The sequence below is a fragment of the Merops nubicus genome, unplaced genomic scaffold (genome assembly GCF_000691845.1).
Source record: "Merops nubicus isolate BGI_N331 unplaced genomic scaffold, ASM69184v1 scaffold1, whole genome shotgun sequence".
NCBI lineage: Eukaryota > Metazoa > Chordata > Aves > Coraciiformes > Meropidae > Merops > Merops nubicus.
In genome coordinates, this window is record NW_008585965.1 from 18,143 (window position 1) to 42,833 (window position 24,691).

The 24,691-nt window shown below is 38.4% G+C and overlaps 1 protein-coding gene across 1 annotated transcript in view; it reads right to left on the reverse strand.

Annotated features, from left to right (window-relative positions):
• The window catches only part of LOC103780784 (serine/threonine-protein phosphatase 2A 55 kDa regulatory subunit B gamma isoform), a 134,702-nt gene that overhangs the window by 8,197 nt on the left and 101,814 nt on the right, over positions 1 to 24,691 (reverse strand). The window contains exons 6-8 of the mRNA XM_008948474.1: positions 20,351 to 20,515; positions 7,194 to 7,363; positions 2,417 to 2,508 (exon numbers count right to left, since the gene is read on the reverse strand). Coding sequence (XP_008946722.1) covers positions 2,417 to 2,508; positions 7,194 to 7,363; positions 20,351 to 20,515 — 427 coding nt within the window. The remainder of the gene's footprint in view (positions 1 to 2,416; positions 2,509 to 7,193; positions 7,364 to 20,350; positions 20,516 to 24,691) is intronic.

Here is a 24,691-nt window from a genome sequence, read left to right on the forward strand (position 1 = left end):
AAACATTTTCCTCGGTTTAAAACTTGATATTGAATAATATTTCTATTATTAACAGGCAACTATGCAGAGATCCATTACTGCACTGAAGACAGCAGCACCTCATCTGACTACAGAAGGAAGACTGGGAATAAATGGTTGTCCATCCTGTACAATGCACTGGGAATTCTCACCAAGAATAAGCAAAATGGTTTGAAAGGACCTGAAAAAACCCTGGACCTTTGTTAAAGTTTCACGATATTTAAATTATTTGATTACTTTATTCTTCTGTACCAGATTTAGGCAGCACTGTCCCTATGTCCCAGAAATGCTTTAGTTTTGGTATTTCTAGTAGGACCAAACTCAAGCAGCAACCAGTCTACTGAGACAACCCTCTGCTAAAACATCCATTCATGCTTGGGCTTGGAAGGTTCAGAGAAAAGCCCCCAAACCTGGATCTTCCCAATGGGTCATTCCCAATTTCTGACCATACCAAAGTCATTCCCCCAACAGCTGGTACCCAACTTGCAGTCTGGGAATTATTGCTGTCTGGCAAGTATTCTGCCCAGTGGGGTCCACCTAATGTCATTTTAAATGGCCAGCATTAAATACTCAATACTGAGTTAATCCTTGTCATAAAACACATTCCTCTGGCATGCAGACAACAGAGATAGCGGAAGCATATAGTTTCATTTGCGTAATAAAAGATACAAGGTGAAAGTTTTATTTCTGAAGACAGAATCTCTCTGTTGGTCAGGCACAGGAACTAAGCAAAGGAAAGCAGCCCAAAGAGAAGATGCCCCTTGCACAGTGTATGGCATTACACTTTATCTGCGTTTGTGAAACACAGGACGGGAAGAGACCTTGTTGTGCACCTCCAAGTTCAGATGCTTGTCACATCAACCAATGTCTCATGTACCTGCTTTCACAAATTTCCTGAGCACCATCATCCAAACAGTTGGGCTTCTTACATCACTACTCAGGATGGTAAGAAAGCTCCACACTGTCACTGTCTGAACAGGTATGAACCGCCAATAATTTCCAGGCTGTAACTACCTGTTTTCACTCAGTACCTGTTTGGGTTGTGTCATTATCTTTCACATTTAGCTAGGTTCTCTCCCTCCCTATGCATACCCCCTTGAAATACTTACTAGAAGCAGGTATAACCTTGGCTTCTCTTCTGTTAAGCTTATCAAAACCAAACTCCTGTTCTCTCCTCTTTTTAGAGCAGCTGTCCGTTCGCCCGATTAGTTCAACCACTTTGGAGATGAGGGACACAAAATGTGTAACTACAATCCAAAGGTCTTTGAATAAGACCTTAGCATAATGTCTCCACTACTCCTTCTTCTGCTGGATATCCCAGTCTTGCCCATTCAAGGATCATATCTGCCTTTTTCACAGCTGTCCCAGTCCAAGGGGAACAGGCTTTCTTCAAATTAAATGAGATGGACCGTTTTTCTTTCCCAAATGAGAGGCTAAGTGAGCTGAAGGCACAGTTCCAGGTTCTCAGCAAGTGCCAAACTCTTGCCTCTTGGCTCCTAGCTCTGCTGAGCCAGGAGTTACCGTGTGCCATTTGAAACTGGCTCCTGTGCTCTCTTTCACATACATTTTATAGTGATAATCCCTTCCACAGTCACCTAGCATATGAATGTCCCTGTGAATTGTATCCAACTGAAAAAACGAAAGTTTGTGTTTGTTTTCTTTTTAACTAAAATCCTCACCTTGCATTATACTCTTGGATTTGATCCATTTTTAATTATCCCATTCCTCTTGGCTGCTCAGTTCTTCCTGTACAATATTCCTACTCCCCAAAGTACTGCCACCATTTGCTAACATACTGGCACTAGCACACTGCATCCTCACTCGCACTCTCTGAATTGTGTCAGTATTTCTCATGAAAATACTCAAAAACATATGATGTCCAAGATAAAAACGAGGACCTCTCCTTCAGTGCACAGGAACAGGTCCTCTTCTGATGGAGGTAGCCATCAGAAGAAACTGTCACTTGGCAGCAGTTTGCAGAGGATCAGTGGGTGCCTGTGACTGCCTTTCCTTGCTCCTCTCTTCCAGTAAATGAACTGGATTTCCACGGCAGCTCATGCACAATACAGGATCACAAAAGCTTCCTTAGTGTGTTGGTGGGACTGTGCGAGTTGGCAGCTTTCTTTTTAACTTTTCAGCCTGCTTAAGATTTTGGTGAAAATGGACATCCCCTGAGGCATGAGCCAAGATTACCAAGGTATACATCACATCTAAGGAGGTCAGAGACACAACTGTGCAATATCCAAACACCTTTTATCAGCTTGAACACTGATATGTGAAGATATAAATTGATGTGGAAAATAATCAAGTGTAACACTTCAGTTTCTGATTATTCTCCACCAATAAAAAGGACTTCTTTGGCTAAATGAAGACAGTGATGGACATAAGGATGGATTACCTGTCTGATCCATTCCATGCACATTCAAACTTGTCAAAGATGCAGTCATTCTCATAGAGGGAACACAACTTGCTCCTAAGGTAATCATGGACCTGTTTCAAAGAAAATAACAGCAGTTATTCTTGAAATGAACAAAATCTGAAACTCCATAGCCAGCCCCCTACTCTCTGCTTTATCTCCTGTGTTCACTTTCAAAATACACTGCACAGATTGGAAGCTTTGCAGAAGAGACCATGTTTAAACTCTAAAGAGACTATGTGTACTTTTCCACAGCCAAATTAACCGGGTGCTACAGAATTATTGTTGCAGGAAGGCATGAAGCATACCTCCCTCAGCAGGCTGCAGACCACCCCTCTTCAAGGTATTTGTTTCCTGCTTGGTTGATTTTCTCAGTGCTAGCCTAATTCCCAAAGACATTTCACCAGCTGATACCCTAGATGTGCTAATTAATGTGCAAGAAACCTAATTTAAATAGTAACAAAAATGTCATACTCCAAGATAAGTGGACTCTCCTTTGTGGCAGAACTTGGCTCTATTAAAAGAGCCTGTAGTGTATGGTATTTTATATATATATATATTTGGGTAAGGTATTTCAGAAGCCAAATACAGTACAAGGTAATTAGACCATTAATTTATCCCAAGGGTATCTCCTGTTTGGTTGAAACTTAAAAACAACATTGCAAATTCTCATTTATGTATTTGAAAAGTTGGACTAACCAGCAGAAGACCTCTCCTCTGGGCCATATGTCTCTGCTGAACAAGGGTTACCATAACCATATCTCATGCAAACTGTTTCAATTATTTGCTGTATTTGATTACTTTTCCTTCTGGACAATTTGTTTCATCCCACACAGAAATAACAAGCTAGAAAATCCCTGGCTAGACAAATTTACTAATGCACTTTAACTTCTAGTGTTTAATTCTATCTGTGTAGAAACTGTAAAACAAAGATATGTTGATGGCCTCTTGGAGCACACAGTCCAATCCAATAGCCAAGGGGCATAATTTAGCTCTGGCATACAAAGGTACTGGTTCTTTCAAGTCCAGGGAGACTGTTGCTGCTCATGGATGCTGAGCATCCTCCTCCAGCCTGAGGGCATAAACATTTCTTCCAGCAAGGTAACTTAACTATTAAGACCAGAAGAGGGACAATGACCTTTCACTCATATTCTTCAAACTAACTAATTTTCAATAGCAAAATTCCACAGTATCCTAAAAATATTTGTAACATAAGATTATTAACAATTGCAAATTTTACTTGTGGATCAGTTTTCTTTAACAGATGAATGAACACTGAGCTGTATATCAATAGATAGTGTCTTATACAGCAAATAGGCAAATGGCAGATAAAACATTTCACTATTATTCACAAAATGCAGTTACCCTCATGGTGAGTAATAGGTCAGAACACTTTTAGTACTGATGGAACTTCTTGTACTCTGTAATTAAAACCTTTCATTTTCTCTTTACTTAAAGCCTTTTTATGTTAGCAGTGTGATTTGTTACAGAACTGAAGTACTTTCCTTTATCATCTCTGTGGACTCCCAATACTTGGAAGAAATAGAAAGGTTGGGTAAGGCAGAAGGAAGTAGATTGCGTTTGCCTCATTGACTGTCATTTCTAGGTCTTCTTCTTGTTACCACCTCCAGCAGCTATCTGTCATGACCACTGTCATGTATGCACCCTTTGTGAAGCATGTCCAACGCCACAGCTTGGAGTTGTGCCTCTCTGTCAGCTCTGTCAGAAAGCAATCTGCAGCTACGCTCAGATTTCTTACTGATCTCTTTGAGGCCTGAGCTCCTTTTTCTTGACTGACTGCTGACTTGTACTGCTGCCTTGGACAGTCAGCTTGCTCTTCATATGGACCCTTTGATGACTACTTTTGACCACATTCAAACCCTCAGAGTGACTATGAAAAAACTAACTGGAAGAATCACTTAATTTTCACCTTTTTTGCATGTTCATCTGACATTACCAATCAAATGTAAGATCAGATTTGCCTTCTCTGTTACATATTGTTCTTATCACATACAAATGGCACTTGAATCGAAAGCAAATTCATCACTAATTACAAAAGGCACTCTCCTTTTCTTCACTGCACTGTCAGGCCTTCATGGAATTACCTAGTCATTCTGTGCTCCAGACTAACACAGCAACATGACTATATGGGGAGCTATTTCACTGGGACCAAATAGTCACAATCAGGAATTGCAATGGTAAGTGACACATTAGTCCCTATGCAACAGACCCTGCCAAAAGTGGATCGAGCTATTATCAGCTCAGAACATGTTCACCTCTGTTACTGGTGGTATGGTTCTGCTGGGGTAATTCACCTGGCAGCATCAGAAGAGCATCCTGTCAGGCAGGGCCACCTTGCAATATTCAAGCACTGGCCATTCTACTGTAATGTTCTTCTAGTGCTGTCCAGTGCACCATACTCTGCCCTTTTTTTCTTTTATGTGAAGCATAAGCAGGAGAAAAATCACATTGAATCATTGTCAGCAGGTAGCACGTTTCACCAAGGCTGCAAGAGCTGTTCTAAGCAATTCTTTTAGCCACAGCACTGAGAAGACAAAGAACTTGCATGAAGAATTCAGTGTTGTTTTGGTTTTGTTTCTTTTTGTGTGACACTAAAATTGTAACCTGATAATGAAGCACTAAAGACTTCACTCCTTACAACCCTGTGGGGAAATCTCATTTTGTGACCCTCTTCACGAGTCTCACAGCTAGACAATATGTAAGTGGCTACCATGCAATGGATAAAATGAGAAATTTAATCTTTTCATTAATATATTTTGATTTTTATTGATATACATGTATTTATAATTATGGGGATACATAACTGAAAATGTTAGGTTTATTTGTTGCCTTTAGGTGATCCACCATAAAAAACCTTTCTGAAAAATTTCCAGTTTATAGAGGAGGTTTATGTATGTGTGAGAGAGAAATATCTCTACGACAAAGGATTTAAAAGAATAATTTAAACCACATTTTCTTAAAAACAGAATTCTTTGTTCTCTGTAGTTAGAAAACAAGAAAGGTTGCCCAGAGTAGGACTGTGTGAATCCTATGGGGAGTCCTGTGCCATTGGCTTCCTAAGGCCCCTGAGTTTCACATTCTCCTTTAGTCCACTGCAACACCCAGCTATGCATCTGTATGCTGTTTACCAGGCACTGGATAAGCATTTGAAAATGAAAGGTTAAAGTAAGGCAGCAAGAACTCTGTTATATTTGCAGGGTTTTTGTTATTGCAGGTCTTTTCGTTTCCTATAAGTTTCTGATTACCATAATCAGTACTGATAAATTTACATTATATGAATTTTTCCCATCTCAGCATGGAGAAATATAACTTTTTAACTGGCCCCACTGCTGGGTGTCAGACTGATTTAAAGATGGCTAGCTTGTTTCACAGCTACCTACATGAGGAGACAAAAGCAAGACGTCAAAGTCAAGACAAACAGGTTGCCTTGACCATCTATTCCTCTCCAGGGAGAAGGCTGCCTACCCCATTAGCACAAGTATAAAATAATATATTACCTAAATTCCCAAAGCTGGAGATACGATTCTGTTACATAAAACACTGTCTCACCCTTACCTTCTCACTTCATTTCACAGCATATCAGCATTCCTAACAAATTTAGCAGTACTGCCACTTTCAGAGCCAAACCAATCCTGTAGTTTTCCAGGTATACAGGCTCAAAATTGCCAGTACTACCAGGAGACACACTGAAAAGTATCCACCCAAAAGTAGTGGGTGCACTGGAAAATACTGGGGCCCACTTTGTCTACTAAAAGCTAGCTAATAAATACCTCCAAAATTGTCAATGTAGACCTTCAGTTGTTTTGAGGCTACCCAACTCTCATTATGTGATATTTTAAAACCAATCTTAATTATAGTTACCATGAATATCCCACCTGCCACTATACAGAGACAGAAAACAAGGGATCGTTCCAGCACTGTTGTAGGACTGTTTCCAAGTAAGCAGTATAAGCCAGATGAATGACATTTTTCCTACTTTGCCTACACTCCACTGCAGGTACCTTCACATTTTTTTCTCATTGCATTTTTGTAGCAAGCAGTTTCTGTGTCATGGATCTATTTTCCTTCTTCAAGGCAGAGTCAAAAACTGTAAGCTCAGCCCTCTATTGCCAAACAGAACAGATGTCAGAGCACAAACTCAGCACTGGCTGGAGTCACTGGCATTTTGTCTGGATAATATCACAATGAATTCAGGCAACCAGATGTGTCTGTCTGGCATTCACGAACTGCTGTGTCAGTGGTGATGTCAGGGTTTAGCACTGATTGCTTCTAGAACTAGGTACAAGGGTAGAAATGCATAGATGGAGGTTATAAGGAAAAGTTCTGAAATTACAAAGGTGTAAACCCTCAGCAGTCCCAGTGGGAGCAAAATGCTAAGCAACACACAAAATCATTACCTTGGTTTCTTTTCAATGTTAATAGCAAAATACATTATTTGAAAACAGATGCCAAAGTGAAGAGATGATTCCCCTCGTTAGATACATTGTTTTGTTCAAGAGCCTGATTGACAGTGAGTGTTACCCTGACTCCCCAGGCCCTACACTTAGCCCTTACTGAGGCTCAAACTGCCCTTCCACAACTACAAAGATGCCACTGTGAGCATTTTAACCACCTTGATTGGCATTCTCTTAGGTAGCTGCTTCGCAGACCAAGTAACGAGAAGTTCAGGAAAACATTCAGGTTTTTTACAGCGAGAGGCTTTCATATTGTTGCACTTCAAGATGTAGTAGATACCTACCTGGTACGTTTCTACAGGCTTTGTTTCCATGTTCAGATCCCAAACCTTGACAGTGAGGTAATCTCTTGTTAGCATGTATCTACCGCTGTGACTGAATTTGACATCTGACACTGAAGAGATAATTTCTGAAAAAAATGATCTATTACTGGGGTCTTCTGGTTCTTCATAAACTGTTCAAAGGAGAAGAAGCAAGAGAGAAATTAGAATTCTATAAAAAAAAATGCTCTGATGTACAATCTGAACTGCGCATTTCTTGTGAAATGTGTAGTTCAATGTACCAAGGAACATGGTATAGAATTATTTATATGCCCAGCACTTATTTTCTTATCTTTATATAAAAATGCAAACTGTAAGCTTTAAATATTACAATAACTAAACTTATAGCTATGGGCCCAAAATATCACTTTGGGAAATTATGTAAACAGACCACTTAGTTGACTACAGCTACCTATAGCAAGGCAGTTCATCTATTGTCATCCTTTCTGGGGTCTGGATGTCCTGTTTCCTGAGATAACCAAAATTCAGGTGTCCCTGGCATATGAAAGGTGTACATGTGGTCTCACAATAGTCTTGGCATACCCGTGAAAGGTGGTTACTCAAAAGCTGCCCTGGCTGCCAAAACCAGCTAGCCAGTCTGGAGGCTATTCACTGGTCACGTCTGAAGATACCTCAGACTAAACATCAAAATTTTGAAAAGCAATTGCAAATGACAATTACCTCTTCCTGAGATGAGCAGAAAATAGACAGTCATTTACCACATGAACACCTGAACTGCTTAGCTGACATGCATTTGCAGACAGTTCTGTACTAGTCTGTATGCACTGGTTAGCTGTTCTGTGCACTGCATGATCCAGCAAGGTGGGAGATGAGGAAACACTGCTGTGGTACCTCCACAGAGGGAAATCCAGCCCTTGTAGCTAGGAGACTAGTCAACCCTTGTTCAACTGTACAGAATAGTGATACTGGATGATTCACACTGAATTGCAGGAACTTGAAACAACTGGTATTAATGGGCTCTATTTCATCTGTTACAAGTTCACTAACCACCAAGGTCTCTTCATCCCTCCCGAAAAAGCCTGCAGTAACTCTAGCCCTGCCTACCAGGTGTCTAGAGCAACTCTGCTGCCTTTCTGCAGGTCTCTTGGCCCTGTGATCCAAACAACCTTATATGGTGAACTTTGGTAGAAAGTCAGGGTTTTGGGGTTTTCAAGTTTCAAAAGCATGTGAAAAAACGTCATGTGATGAGACAAGAAAACATGCTGAAAGTAGAACAACTTTCTACTGTCAGTGAAAACAAGAGTTTTTTTGTGTAGTCCGCTGGAACATTTTTCTCTTGATTAATTTATCTATGACTATAATTCAGACTGTTGAAAGCAACATGGTTAGTTTCCATGAGGTTAAATAAAGTTCTGCTGGAAGTTAAGGGTGAGTACGTGGGCAAAATATGTGGGGTAACGCAAAAAATTATGGGCAATTTTCTTTGGGGGTGGGCAGTAGAATGCAGCCAGGCATACACAAGAGAATAAGATCTATATTTGAACACGTACCACACATCTAAACGGTAAAGAACTACTTCAAAAAGGAGCAAAAAACTTTCCTTTTCAGACAGACTGTAAACGAACAACTTTAAATAGCTCTTGAAAAATTTGCCTAGACATTCTGCAAAGCAGGTATTTTGTAATTATCCTGTCAGATTTTCAATAAAAGTCTGACGAGCAGAAAGCAATTATCATTTCTCATACCTCTTCCCTTTAAACTGTCCAAACTATGTACTTGGTTGGCAGGAATTTCATCCTCCTAATTATGATGTCAAGTTGCTATTAAAACCAGGAGGAAAAAAAAAATCCCAAAACAACCAAATCACTAACTGAACTATATCTTCATTTATAGCTGAGATATATTTTCTTGGCTCTATGTGTCTCATTCAACTGGATACTCTGTATTTTTTAATTTATGAGATGAAACTAAATCATCCTTTATCTGCTCTGTTTATTGGTTTTCTATCCTTACCACAGTATTAGAAAGACTTAGATTAATTAACTGCAGAAACTAATACAGGCACGAAAGCCTCCTATCACTACAGAGAGAAAGATAGTGGTAGAAATTTTAGTAGCGGTAATTCTTTGAAAATAGTTCCTATAGTCAGCATAATCAAGCCAGGAAAATTGTTACCAAAAATGAAGGAGGAGCTCCCAGTGACAGAGAGAAAGCTTAGCAACTGGCAGCACATGCCTGAGCAACCAGAACACGGCACTGGCCTAGGAAGTGAAGGTGAGATACCGTGTTCTGGGGTCTTAGCTACTTCTGGTTTACCACCAGCTGAAGGTTATGCATACACTGCAAAAAAGCACAGTCTTCATCCAGTTTGGCTAATAGAAGCTGAGTAATTGCAGACAGAACAGTATTGACAGCCATGTGATTTAGTTCAGGCAAGCAATTCAAATTCAGCCTGGTCTCTTCAAGCTGACCACAGAAAACATGGTGCTAGACCATCATTTGCAAAACCAGGTTTGCCAGCCTGCACTGGAAACAGATTTTCTGTACAATTCAGTTTAGACTTATCTTTAGGAGGCCACTCTTGTGACAGGGGGCAATCAGCACCCACAACTCAAGACTTCAAATCTAGCTTGCTTTTCTATATCTAAATAAATATTGTTACACCAGAACTTGGAATCAGAACTTTACTAGGATTCAATTACAAAATATTAAACTCTTAATTAACTTTTTTATTAAGTTAATAACTAATTTTTGCCATAAAAAGGTTATTTAACATTTAATTAATATTGTTCTTGATAACCTTCACAGTGCTAAATATATGAAAGACACAAAGGTACCTGTCTAGGGGCAAACTACGGAACACAGGAATCAAATGATGTGGTGTGCTGAGCTTTCACATGACACTGCTCAGGCTTAAATGTGACCTTGATGACAGGACTGTGGAACAGAGAAATATCATGGGATTACAGAGGGAAGCTGAGCATATGTCTGAATACAGCCAGTGCTGGAGAGGAGCCTCCAAAGAAGACACCACTGGCAAGTACATGGGTAAGTGGGGAAGTCTGCTTCAGCAAATAAAAATGCTCAGTCCCTTTCTGCATGGTAGCTTTTCATGGAAGTAAGTCCAGACTTCAGAGAGAATTTTGGGCTGGGTGAAGGCTACTTGCCAGAGCACTATTTTATTGAATCCTGAAGAAAATCTGCAGCATAAAAATGTGCTGCTTCTTGCTCAAAGGAAATTGCCGTCTGCTGCAAAACAAACTCTCACCTCTTGTAAAAAAAATTCTTAGCATTCTCTTGAATTTCTTTTCAGCCTCACCAGCTACCTTTCATTGCTGTACGATACTCAAATGTGGGGCGGATATCCCAAACATGTAATTGTGAAACAGGGATATCAAACAGGTAGGAACACAGGAAAGTGACAAATCAAATAGCACTACTGTATACATTCCACTGAAAAACAATGTGTAGATTGTAATTGTAACTAACCATTACTTCAACAATAGCCAAAAATAACTCAGCCTTAGAAAACATAAAACCTCATGTTCTCATAAAAGGCTTTTCTCTTTGACCCATTTCCGAAGACACACATTTTTGATAGAGTCACTTGTATTCTTCAGATTTCAGCACCGCTGAATTTTTTTTTTTTTTTCCTGGCCATAACTTTAATCACTGCAGAGTGTTAATTCTGTTTCACATGAACTTTAAAAAACTAATATTAATGCTAAAGATGGCTCATGTAGTGAGTGCAGGGTCACAATTCAATATAGCACACAAAAATCTTGTATTCCTCCCAAAATCATCACAAGAAAAAGTACATGATTCTCTCATTACACTATAGGAACCTGGGTAAAGCTTCAGCTGAATTTTCAACACTTCTCCTTTTCCTCTTACCTTCACTCTTTTGCCTGGATGAAAGAAAGCCACAAGCACTCATAGCACTGTTGCAAGGCAGATGGTTCCAAAATACAAATATGAATAAAGTTTTTAAAAACACAAAGAAGAATGATCTATTTAAGGGAAAGCAATAACATTATCTGAGATAATGTGGGGCAGGGGTTAGAAAACTTACCTCTCTAATATAATGAAAATTTATCTGGAGCTACTTTTAACTTTTTACCTGAATTTATAAGTGTATAACGGATTGACAGGATAAAAGAAATGTCATCTGTATTCAGTTAAACAAATCTGTCACTGCTTTTGAAAGAGAGAAACATAAGAGTATAAGCTTTGGCAAAATTTTGTTATGTGCCTAAGCACTTGATAACCACAAGGGTTTACTGTGAAATATCAGTAAACAAAACAAAGAGAAACAGAGAACTAGCAAGGGAGAATACCCTTGATGATAACACTGTGACCCTTCTAAGGCATGAAGTTATGAATTTTGAAAACGTCTGTTACTCCTACCACTATGGATATGCTTTTTGCTACTCCAAAGTCATCTATATTTAAAAAGAAAAGCAAAGATGAATCACGCTTATATATATTGCAAAATGTGATTATTGGGTGGGAGACGAACAAAAACAAAACCATGGAAAATTTGAACATGAAAGCTTACCAGCTCCACAGATTTGGTAAGAAATTCCATAATTAATAGGAAAAAATTATAAGCAGTCTTAAGAAGTCATTCCCTATAGCAGAAAAACAAAGCTTTTTCTGAAGTTATTTTTCTTCTACTTATGAACAAATAATAACATATTAAAGCTTTTTTTCCCAGAGGATACTGTTTATAGTTGTATCCTATCCTGGAGATTTCTGGTTTCATAGCATTTCAGTGTTGTTAATTAGATTTAAGTCCTTAGAAATTCTGCCCTATGAAATAACTCACTCTCTCTCCAAAGACAGCTAATGGATGTAGAATTTGTCCCGTTCCTGTTCAAGGGTCCCAGCTACAGCTGGGTGAAGACAGTTATGGCAACACTGGAATAAGAGGCAGTGGGGTTAACGAGGAGGGAGAGGACCACAGAGGCCAGAATCAGTGAGGATGCTGGAACAAGAGAGGAAGAATAATCTTCTTTTTTATTATCCAAGCATGCAAATAGTCTGCAGTTGGGCTGAATTAAGGACTTATTACAGATAACCTCTGGGTTACACTGGAACACACACAACAGGTGTATTCCAACAGGATCTGGAAATACTGGTGGTGGATTGGTGACCTCTCAGTGAGCATTACATTTCATAAACACATAAAAGAGATGCAGTCCCAGGCCAAACACTTTATCATCTCAATTAAGTCTCTCATATTAGATCCAAAATGAAAATGGCTGCAGTACCTGATTAAAATGTGCTAGAAAATGGTACTTGGCAATGCTGAAATTTCACCCAGCTTGATAAGACAAGCCACGGCAACTTGCAAAAGGAACAAGAACCAATATACTCTCCAGATAGCTGATAAAGAAATACTTTAAATTTTCTTTTTTTCTGGAATACATGGTTATACTAATTAAATGTTTCTCACAAAACATGATCCTAAGCTAATCTTACAAATTGTTTAACTACACTCTAATATGTTTAGATGTCAAATTAGAACTATTCCCCAGGATAGCTGTGACTTGCTCCACCACATACATATTACAAAGTTTAATATAAAAAACGTAAGCTAGATTTCACTGAATTTATACAAAAATGCTAATCACATTCTTTTTTTTAAGTCCATGACACTTGTTACTATCCTTTAACAGAGAAAGCATGATTTTTTTTTTTGTGTGTGCCATTTAGTTCATGTGTAGTTCTGGTCTTATTTCTAACATAGTAGAGGTCTCAAGAAGACACAGGAACGGGCACTAACAACTACCAGAAGTATCAAATTACTTCCATGCAGGGAAGTACTAATCAGACTAAGACTCCTCAGCCTAGGAAAGACTTGTAATTAAGAGTGGAATGCAAAGGATGAATAAGGAATGACAGTTCACTTTGTACACTGTCTCTTTCAATCAACAAGTAGGGGTCAGGAAGTGAAACTAGGAAAGGGTAAGTATAGAGCAGAGCTTCATCCTATGCCTAATTAAGCCACTGAAGACTTTACTGAAAGATATTATGAATGGGAAAAATAACACATAGGTTCAAAAGTAACTGCACAAATTCAAGAAGAAACCCCCCAAATTTCCATCTGCATACTGTTACATGGCATAAGTGCACTCCCGCAAAAGTCCCTGAACCCAAAACTTTCAGCTGCAAACTGCAGAGGCTAAATGCTATACACTTGTTCTCTTCTTACGTTTTCTGTTGATGTTGCTACTGCTCACTGCCAGAGCCCGAATGCTGGGCTAGAAGGACCTGAGGTCTGCCCAGGTATAGTCATTATTAAGCACTGTTTAAAATCCACTTTAGGACTTCATATGAAAAAGTTCCTGAGATTAATCTAAGTAAGTGAACCAAGACCAAATGCAAAGCTCCTTTTGAAATTCATGGTCTCTATATGCCTTTTAGCTTCATTGTTTATGACAATAGTTTGATTTATTATCTTTTACTCTATCATTCACTATCTCTGAATGCTGTATCGTGTTTTGTTAAGCAAATATGCTCATACATTCACATCCTTCAGAAATTCTCTTTCAAGACCAGGACATTCTGCTAACATGATAATCTTGCTTTCACATTCTACACTGATTAATATGGTTATACATGTGTGAGAGTTGTTGAGACCACCTTCAATAAAATACAATTATTTTATGAACAACTAACCACAACTGCTTAACATTTTATATTACCACAGTCTGTAGCTGCTTATCATGTTTTAAACTGAAAAAAACCAAACCACTATCTTTTTATATTTCAATTTTCTCTTTGGTTTTATATAATTCAGAGGGCACCTTCTTCACCTGGTCACTTACGCATTATTTGCCTTCTCTGAGTAAAAGCAAGTTCCTGAAACTACCTCCACACCACAAGACTGAAATTCCACCTACCATAAAGCATTCCTTTATCCAATGACCCACTATTAAAACTAGGCTTCTCATCAATACCTCTAGAGAGCATGGCTTTAAAAAGTGGAACCTTAAATCAATATTTAAGAATCTGTTTTACCATCTGCAGTGAGTTGCTGCAGCTTGTTGCAAACCACAAGGGATAGTGCATTACTGCTGAATGGCAAAGCTAGATCAATAGCTCAAGATCAGTGGGTGGGAGCTTCACTGCAGAGTTGCTTATATTAATGTAAGTTCGCCAGTGAGTTTGTTAATGAAGAAAAATGATGCTAAAGAGAGCAAGGAAGTGAAAAAATGTAGAGCTAATCTAGAAGATCAAGCCTCTTTAAACCTCGGTCTCACAAAGACTTATGTGCGTGTTTAATGCCACGTGTTGTGAGCAATCCCATGGAGTTAATGGGACATAAAACTACTCCTCCTCTACAGCCAGATTCACACATAAGTCTTTCCAATCTTGATATATAAGGTTAGTTATAAGAGGGTTTTTTTTTTTCCTTACAGTGAAACAGGATCTTGAAAGAATAATATTGATTTCATGAGACACTGAAAATCAGTATTTGTTGCTTATAAAAAATTAAGCAAACAATACAGGAATTTTAATAGACTGAATAATTAAAGCAATCTTACAGCAATTATTTGCTTTATCTGTGTGTGGTTGGGGGAGAGGGGTTAATAAAACACCTCTTCAATCATAAATCATTTAACCATTGCTTCAGGCTTTTCTCTTTCCTCTTACTATTAGATAGCTGGAAGTATATAAACTAGTCTTTTTCTTCCTCTGATTTAATTTTAACATATCTTGCACAACTGCAGGAAATACTATACAGACATAATTGCATTTCTGTAGAAACAGTTTCAAATTTTCATTAGCCATGTTTTAAATGTCTTTATTAGATATTCATCCAAACTGAGCAGAATGGAAGCTTTGGAGCCCGTGCTAAAGGCAATTTTTTACCAAGTTTCAATGGGATTCCTGCATGAGAAAGAATACCTTCCAGGATCTAGTTTAGCATGCGTGAAATTGTAGTAACAGATCTTTAGTGACAGACATGATTACAAAATTATCAGGATACATGCACATTTTTTCATTGGGGATATAAAATCAGCAATGAATATATGCCTTTGTAGTGCATGCTTATAAAATAAATCCAAAATTAGGATAAGGAGAACAAGCCTTTACTAAAGCACAGGGTCAAATCATTATGGAAGCTCAGATAAGTTTCACTCCTGTCACATGAAATCTTACAGATTTTGCCTGAAGTGGACATTACTTTGACAGCGGCATCTCAATGCACATAGGAAGAATGGTGGCTCGCTCTCTCTCAGATGATAACAGGAGACCAGATGCAGAAAAAATATAAAAAAAAAAAAGTATTTTAGACGTAAAGCTCACATGAAAGAAAAACAAGTTCTCTTTTCCAGTCATACAATAAGCATCACTCATTCAGAAGGGTCAATATTAATTAGCAAATCCAGCAGGGATATTCTGTCACAGGCTTTTTTGTGCATCTAGTCCTCTGTTGCAAATGCAAGATAATCCATATTCAGTTAGAGTTCTGAAAGCTGTCTTGTCTCTGAAATTGCAACACCCTTTAAATGGCTGGCAATATAATTAATTTATTTTTTTAAAATTTAACGTGTTCAGGTAGATTACCCTTTATTTCTGTTTTGGCTGCTTCCACAGTTCTGAATTCTTGAGTTTAAACTCAAAGGTAATCTCAAAAAAAACCAGCAAATAACCAAATTGAGTTACATGCTAGACTGACAAGATAGTGGCATTTATTCTTGGGGAAGGGCTGGCCTTTCTTTCATGCCTGGATTTCAAATTAAAATGTGGAAAAGGACTCTCAAGGAAGAAAGACACCACCACCATCTTTGGGTGGCATCTTTGGGTCACAAACCAAAGCCCAAATTCACTCCGCATTGCTCCAAAGACGATTTTATACTTTCAAGAGACTGATTACTCATCTCCTGGAATTGGGAAGGCACCAGCTGAGATGCTTTGCCCCTTTCAGGGGGAATCCAGAGAGAACGGCCGTTAGGATTGCACATCATCTACAAACGCTTCTGCGGTCAAAGACAGGGGGGCTCTAAACAGCTCCTGTTATAGACCCAGATGTCAGAGGCTTGTGAAGAGGATGGAAAGCATGAACTGATGGTGACAGAGGCTAACTGAATTATGTAACTCCAAAGTCTGTGTTTTAAAGAGCAGCACGGCACATAGATCAATAAACCTGGAACTGCAGCTCCTCTTTCCTTGAAGTATTTTCTTGTAGATTTTGCACATGGGTAATGGATAATTAGAAATAGGTTTTAGTCTACAAATATGTATTAAGAAATGAACGTTAAAACACCCCTTAAAGCAACATACAGCATTTAAATAGATTACAGCTTCTGAAATATGCAATCACTCTAAGATATCAAGGCTATTACATGGAATATCAATAGGAGCTATACTCTTGAGTGATTAAAATTTCCATGTTGCATAACTATAACTGAATTTAATAATTCTGATGAACTACTGAATTTTTTTTTTTTACAATTTCACATGCTCACGTTCAGGTTTTTTTCAGTTGATTGCTTTATTAGACGATTTGTTGAAACAGCCATATATACATATCTAGCCTACAAGCTGTTTGGAAAAATTACATTATTTCCACATACATAAGAGCTCTGAACATAATATTAGTAAGAAAAGATAAAAATCAAATTAGCAACTATTTGTTAATTCAACAGTTGCATATATCTATATATATATACACTTTTACTGCAAGTGTATCCTTATGCTTGTCCTCCTTGTCACCAGCATCCTCTACATGAGAATTCATGGAATTTGTGGTGGGGGCTAGTTCTTTTCATTTTTTGAATGCCCCAGGTAACTGCTCTAACAATGAAACTTTTGCAGCTGTTAGCTTCCCTTGTTTTGCTGCTGTTACAGATTTCCCAGATACTGCCTTTTTTCTACGCTGTATCGCCATGCGTATTGCCTGAGTAACACCTCAAAGATGACCTTTGCCTGTTTTGCCGTGTATGCTCCTCGGATGAAAGCTTCCATATTATTCAACTCCCTATTTCTTGTTGCTTGAGTCTGACTTTTGTACCTGTTTTAAATCTTTACCTATAGCCCTGTGGCCTGCAAGAACATCTTCCTTATTGTCATCCCTCTAATATTTTAAATACGCAGGGATATTCAGCTCTTTTTTCATTTCCTCTCCAGACTATTTTGATGAAATTCTTTCTCACTTCTTGCAAAGTCTGATAATAACATGAACAGTGTTATGTATGTATCTCTCCTATGGTTACAGATTGGGCTTTCCTGGATATCCATTTGTAATGGCCGCATCTGTTTTGCTTCTGATTGCTCACCTAGCATTGCATGATCTATTAAAGAGATGATATAAGAAGCAGTTTCAGGTAGTCTATTAAAAAATAACAAGTTTTATCACACCTTATCGGTATCTCAATGACCATTTAAAAGCCAGCTACTGACCTGATAGTCTTTCAGTGCTTTATGGATAGATTTGATGGTCTGAGATCATTTTTCTAAGGGACAAAGGTCCCCATTACAACTCATCACACAAATTGGCAGCTTGCTAATAAATCTCAGCATAGGCACCAAGGATGAGTAGATATGGAAGAAGTCACTTGTTTCTTCCATGTCAGAGTCATGAAAGACTTATAAGAGAAACCTTGTAATGTTGCTGTCACTAATGCCAAACAGATAGATTTTGCCACTGAGTTTAGCAAACCAGAAAGCTTGAGGAACGTTATAATTTATTAACATCCTACGTCAGTGACTTACACTACAGATATTAGTATGTAATTTATTTATACAGTATGGCACAGTAATTATTCACGGCACTATCTAGACTTGTAGAAATGGAAGGGCCCTTCCCCCAAAAGGTTCAACTGACTTTAGCCCAGCTATAGAGATTTGGATAACAAAGGGTCTGAAAAAGGACTAAACCCAAAAGTTCACAACATATGCTCAGCATCCAGGTATTTTTAAATAAGCTTTACATTGGATCTTTTATCCCTTAAAATTATGATGTGCATCTATTACAATCTCAGAACAGCACCTGTCATAGAGCACATAGTGATGTTAGACTGAATTAAGAAAGCAGGGTTGGCATGGCAGAACGAGCGTTTACAGGCTGGTAAAGTCACCGTAGCTAGTTTGGTTGAGAAGTGAAGTTAGTTTTGGGGAAAGGTGGAAAGGTGATCTGAGCTAGGAGAGCAGATCATGTGTACGCACCACATGTAAAGCAACTGTAAAGAGGAATCAGATGCACAGTGAAAGTACAGAGAGACAATCATGCAAATATTTGATTTCCCAGATTGACTGTTTTTTATAATGTATCCTCCTAGGTTGCTATGGGCTTTATATAATTAGCTTCGCTTGCCTCTGAGAGCTACCTCAAACCACTCCAAGCAGTAGTATGTGGCCTACTCATTTTAATGCCTTGGATGTTCTCCCATTACTTATCAATTTTGTATTGTACATGTGTATGGAGACACTCACACACTCAGCTTCTCAATGAGCTTGACTTGAGTTCAGTGCAGCAATGCTACATTAAATGTCTATTTTCTAACTCATAGATCTGGAAAATGGGCTTTAATCAATGACCATTAGACCTTGCACTCCTTTCTGGCATAAAATGCCTTCTTTCATCCAGGGTTACTGTACTGTTGTTTTAATAAGTTATGATTGGCATTTGGCAGTGAGTTACATGGAGGCCTTATTAGCAAGAACAAATGAAAGTATTACGGAAAAAAAGTAATTAGGTGGGATGGGACAACTCACAGCAATGTACCAGATTGTGTCATGCTCACATTTCACTTCATCTTATGGAATTCCCCTTAAAAGGACAAGGGGATACAGCTAACAAAGGTAAAACACTTCTCTGCTTAGAAAATTGTCATGAAAGGTTATTTTCTATAATCGAGGACCACATCCTAAGAGGTTCTGGGCATGTATACTTCTCCATGCAGCCAGAATGCCTAGTCATAGGCTTTTTATTGCATTTACTTCAGTTTAAGAAATAGTTTGTATGCTAAATCACTGCATCACTTACATTTCACTTAAATCTTCAGATGTTTTCTTCCACCCCTTCCCAGCCCTAACAATAAGATCGGCCTACTTCAAAAGGTTCAAGCAGAAACTGATTGACATAAAACTTACGTGCCCCTGGCTCTAAAATGATTTCTCCTGAATTTCCTTCCCAATGTTTTAACATCACAAAAGAAACAAGAGACTCAATTCTGTGGTATAGAAGTGTCCTGGAAGACCCAGACCTGAAGGTGGCTAAAGCAGAGTTACTGTAACTCATTCATCAGGTTCTCAGCTTCTCACAGGAACCAGTCATACAACACAATGCCTTTGTCTGGTGGTTTCCAGTCTCAGATAAAGAATAAACAGGTTGCTTGCACATAGCAAAGTGCCCAGGCTTGCCAGATCACTGGTGGGAAGAACCACATTCTGTCTTATCTAGACTATAAAAAGCTGACAGTAAGACACTATGAACAGCACTTTCCTTCATGCTTTACTTCAAAAACAAAGAGAACTCCACATTTTAACATTTTACTTCCTTTTTCTGATGTAGGTTTCAGATATAAACTGTCATGAACTGATGGCTCTGTATCAAAGTCTCACAGGCTAAAATCACCTAAGTGCAGATGACACCTTCTATATCAATATGGTATCTTTCTCTCCCCCTCCCAGTATTTCTTATTGCATTAACTCCTCTATATCTGTACAGACACATTATTGAAAAAGTACATATAGGGAATGCTGGGCTAAATTTTTAGAAAGGACCCCAACATTCTTTAATCCAGAAAACAGACTAAAAGTTTTGAAGGCAGTTTAAAAATTTACTTGCTGCAGTATTCAGAACACTAGTTATTTATTCAAAACAGTATGTTCATCTACTAAATGGTCCCATCACCACCCCAGTATTTCTTTTGTTAGGAATCATCTCTCTTTTGCTAGAGAGGTGTGGGTTCTTCAGTGATCCCTGAAATAAGAACCACAAGGGTAACTGGTCAGAGACATGATTGTTACAGGTTCACAGGTAATAGCTGTATAGATGAGCAAATGTTGTACCTTTTGCTCTTTTCTTTTCAACTTTGCCTGTAACTGAGAACGTAATACACTGAGGTATGGACACATCTACATGCTGTCTATGAATAATAAGACCTTAATGGCATCTGGGGTTCAATGAAGCAAGGACTTACGCTTGGAATGTTTGTCACAGAGAGCCGATGCCCTCATGTCACAGAGTCTCAGGGATCCTTTGCTGCTGCTGTAGACAAAGAGATTGCAGTGATGGGGATGAAACTCAGAGGCTGTGATCACTTCAGTCAGGTCCTCCATATTGGCTGGCTTTATATCTACAATGTCTGAATGGAAGTTTCATTAAGGAAAATGCAGTTCTATGCAGGCAAACCATGGCTCTTACCATTTTCTGTAAGGAAGCAGGATTACCTAAATGTCCATACATTTAATGGTTTTAGAGAAAGACATACTCATTTCTTTGTCAGTAGGACGTTTTTAAATTTCCATACCTGCTCCATTTCCACCAAACTCAACGAGCCACTAGTCAACAACAGTTTTACAGCAGACACCATTAGTAGGTCAACATTTGTGTATGCTGTGCAGACATCAAAGAAACAGTACTCCAGGGGATTTGGAATTCTCACCTTCATTAAAACCAATAGAGCGCAGGTAGCTGTATCTCCTGCAAGCTGCTATTTAAATCACTGCTCTATTCCAGGTAATACTGATGGATAGGGAACAATGTACAGCTCAGATCTGCTCACTCCAGTAAAGCCTCACTGGCTTTTATGATTATTCAACTGAAGCTAAAAAATACACGTAGCTTAAGTTAAAAGCCTCCATCAAAAACGTACTTTTTTGCAAAGGCAAGTATAGCAAAAATAGAAGCATTTATGCAAATTGTTCTGAGTGAATATATTAATATAATATCCTTTCTAAAAGAAAATTGTGCATAGTATTGGTTTTGCTATTTGAACATTTGTGAGAGAAGACTCCAAAATGGCATTCTTGATTTTTTCATGTAAATGATGCTCACCACTGAAATCAATACAAATTTCTGTGACTGAGAATCATAAATCTGAATCATGTAAGTGGACATACATGAAATAAAAACACATGAAAGACCACGGTTCCCAAGCACAAACCTGTCAGTTGGCTCACCAAAGATTATCCACATGAAGTACAGCTCATATAGTGCCTCTCCAACACATACATATCCACTCATACGTATTACCTGCCTTGGTGAGCTTAAAAACCAGGACCAATTAACCTGTATTTGGAGGAGAAGGGCAGCCTGTGGAAGATTGCTTATAAACAAAAGAACGAAAGAAACAGTCCCATGAGGAAGTTGTAAGAAAGCGGTATGTGTAGAAGCAAAAAATGAAGGAAGGATACCTAAGTAAAGCAGTCCACTTAAATAAGACTGTACATTTTCACATGGCTCTTAGAAATTTGCTGTAGACAAACCATCCAAATGTTAACAAAACCTTCGAACAAGAAGAAGAGTAACATCACCCTATTTTACTGATGAGGCTGTGTGAGAGGCAATAAAGGATCTGCATAAGATCACATGGGAAATGCATGACAGAACAAATCCAGATCTACTGAGTCCCAGTTCAGTGCCCTAAACACAAATCATCTCAGTGCCTGAATCCCCCAAACATAAAATTTGAATCAGCAGATGTTCAAAAGTTAAACATCTCAGAGGATAAGATAAATGAGAAAATCTGTTTTACTGATGGCAAGAGCAATCACATATCGTGATACTAAGCCCGCTTCTGTTCCCATGTGCCTGCTTCCCAAATGGAAGATCTTTAATTGATTTCTGTGGGAATGGTGTACAGTCTATCACCACCTTTAAACTTTATACTTTGATCTTTTGCTAAAATGCAGATCTGATACACTACTTGAAATTAAATACCATATGAAAGACTCAGAGATAATTATCTTGATGACTTTGCATAGACAAATACATTGCACTGATCTTTTTTTTTTCTTTTTTACACCAAGTGGTTTAGAAAAGAAAATATCAGCAAAACTATTAATATCTTGTGACATTTAATAACAACTGGGAATGAATTAATGTTGCATTTCAACTGCATTCCCACTTACTTGCACTATCACATTTGCATCCATCTCCGAGAATCTACCATGAGTAATATTAGTGCAATAAATGTTACTATGCAGCAATATTGACTTATCCCTTTTATAAAGCATCACTAAATATTCTTGAAAATCAACAGGAAGAAAATAACCTTTATTCAGTTATTTGTATTTGATGAATCTGTCTCAAGGAATATCTTTAAGTAAAAGCAATTGCTTTCAGTGATTGAATTGCTTTCAGGAGTTCAGAGAAATTATAGCAACTCAATACAAGAATTTCACCTCTCCGCAGAGAGATGAATAATTGCTGAGTGATGAGAAAGATATAAAATATAAATAGAGTATGTGAAACAGTCATGGTAAGTATCATTTTTCTGGATGTTGGAGACAATACTGATGAATTTCCCCTCATTGCATGAAATGAATAACCCTATACTGAATAATGAAATTAAATATTCTATTCTCCTGCCAGAAAAGCAGAAAATACTTGAAACAGACTGCATTTCCAGATGTGATCTAAATCTCCACTGAGAAAGAACCTCATTACCTACAGAGGATCATAATGAAAATGCACCATTGAAAATTCATTGTTTCGTTAGATTTAGAAAAAAAACAAAACAATAACACTTGTACTGAAATAAACAATCAAGGGAATAGAGAGTTGCAGAAGAGATATACCCCAAATGCATTTGTAATAATAGATGGAAAACCAGCCTTTGCTTTGACAGCTACAGAACCCAATGTATCAAAAAAAAGAACGCCACACAAAAGAACATTTTCCTCTTCTCATGATATTTGCCATCTATTTGAAAACAATCAAGTTCAGCTTGACATGTGATGCATGGGAACTGTATTTAAACTAGCATGACATGGTAAAGGCAAGCATCTCCCTTGGGACATTTCTATTTTTCCATCTTCACTTTGTGTCTTTTTCTTCCTTTTAAGCACGTCGCATGGCAGGAAAACATAAAAAAATTGGACCAGACAGTGTGCTTCAGAAACAAGCCCTTTGGTGAACTTGAAGAGCTCAAAGAAGAGGGAATCTGGCAGAAACTGATTAAATGAAAATTCCCTTGCTAAAGGGAAAAGTATTCTAATGGCACAAATCTGTAGAGTCTCCTATGCTAATTGTGTCTTCTGGAGGGATGTCTTGAGTGGGGCACGGCCCCTCTTCACATCTGAAATATCAGTCACATTGGACTCCTGTTGTACCACGTGTACTGTGGTTCATTCTCACAGTGCACATGAAACAACTAGGACCAAGGCTATCTAACACAGAAAGACCAAAGATTTCACCATTGGCAGTGTACTAGGATATAATTCTGTCATCCTAAAAAAAGCTGGTATTCCTGTGCCTCAACAGGGTAAGAATTTCCCCTAAGAAAACGAAAAAACTTCACACTGCTTTGAATGTCACACATGCTTGCCAAGAACAAGGCATTTTGATCCCTGGCAGATACTTGCACTAAGGAAAGGCTGAACTGGAGCCTTGCCAGAGATGGGCTGGAATGCATTGGCAATCTTTTAATTCATTAATATTAAAACAAGGAACAGAAAGCATATTCTTGCTCACAAAAAAAAGAAAAGGTCTGTACCTCTTAACCCAACTGCTCGCCATCTTATACACCACGTCCTCCCTCCGTTGCTTGGCTCTGTGAAACAGGGTGAAGCTATAAAGAAGCTAATAGATTTTCTAGATGTTCTCCATAGCAAAATGGAAATGAAAGGTCTAGTACGCTTGGAGACCACAGTGGTGAGAGCTGCTGTTCTTACAGTTAGGTTAGTAGGGGTACAAGACAAGGAGTTAAATTTGGGAAAGGCTACAAAGTTACTCTAAGGCAATGTAACTTTTAACTTTGGCTAAAAATGTCTATGCTGCTTTCCCCAAGTCATTCAAGAGCAGAGGTAAAACACAGGAGAGTGAGCAGGCAGGACAGGACCTGACTGAGAGGAGAAGGAAGGCTTTGCAGAAAGATCAGAGGGAGGGGACGGAAAGAAGCAAAATAGTGGGATGAAAGAGCATAAGAAAAGGCATGATTAACAACCTGCAGTGATAGGCAGTGTGAGGGATGGGGATGCAATCTGAGTACACAATCCCACAGTATGGTATGCCCAGTACTGATTCAGAATTTTGTCCTGCAGTTGTGCAGCTGATATTAAAAATGAGGATGACAGGACGAAGATTTGTTCCACTGCCTCTGGGCCACTGATCTAACAGAAATATCCTCCTCTGGGATAAGTCATACCATAACGTTCCTTTTAGTGCAGGTTACAAAGATGACCCTCACCTTGATCCAAAATTCACATTAATCAGACTTCTGCACTTCATCAGCTAGAATATAAATGAGCACGCCTGTTTTATGCTCATGCCAAAACATGTATAACGAGAATGTGGAAAACACACAGAGTTCCTGCTG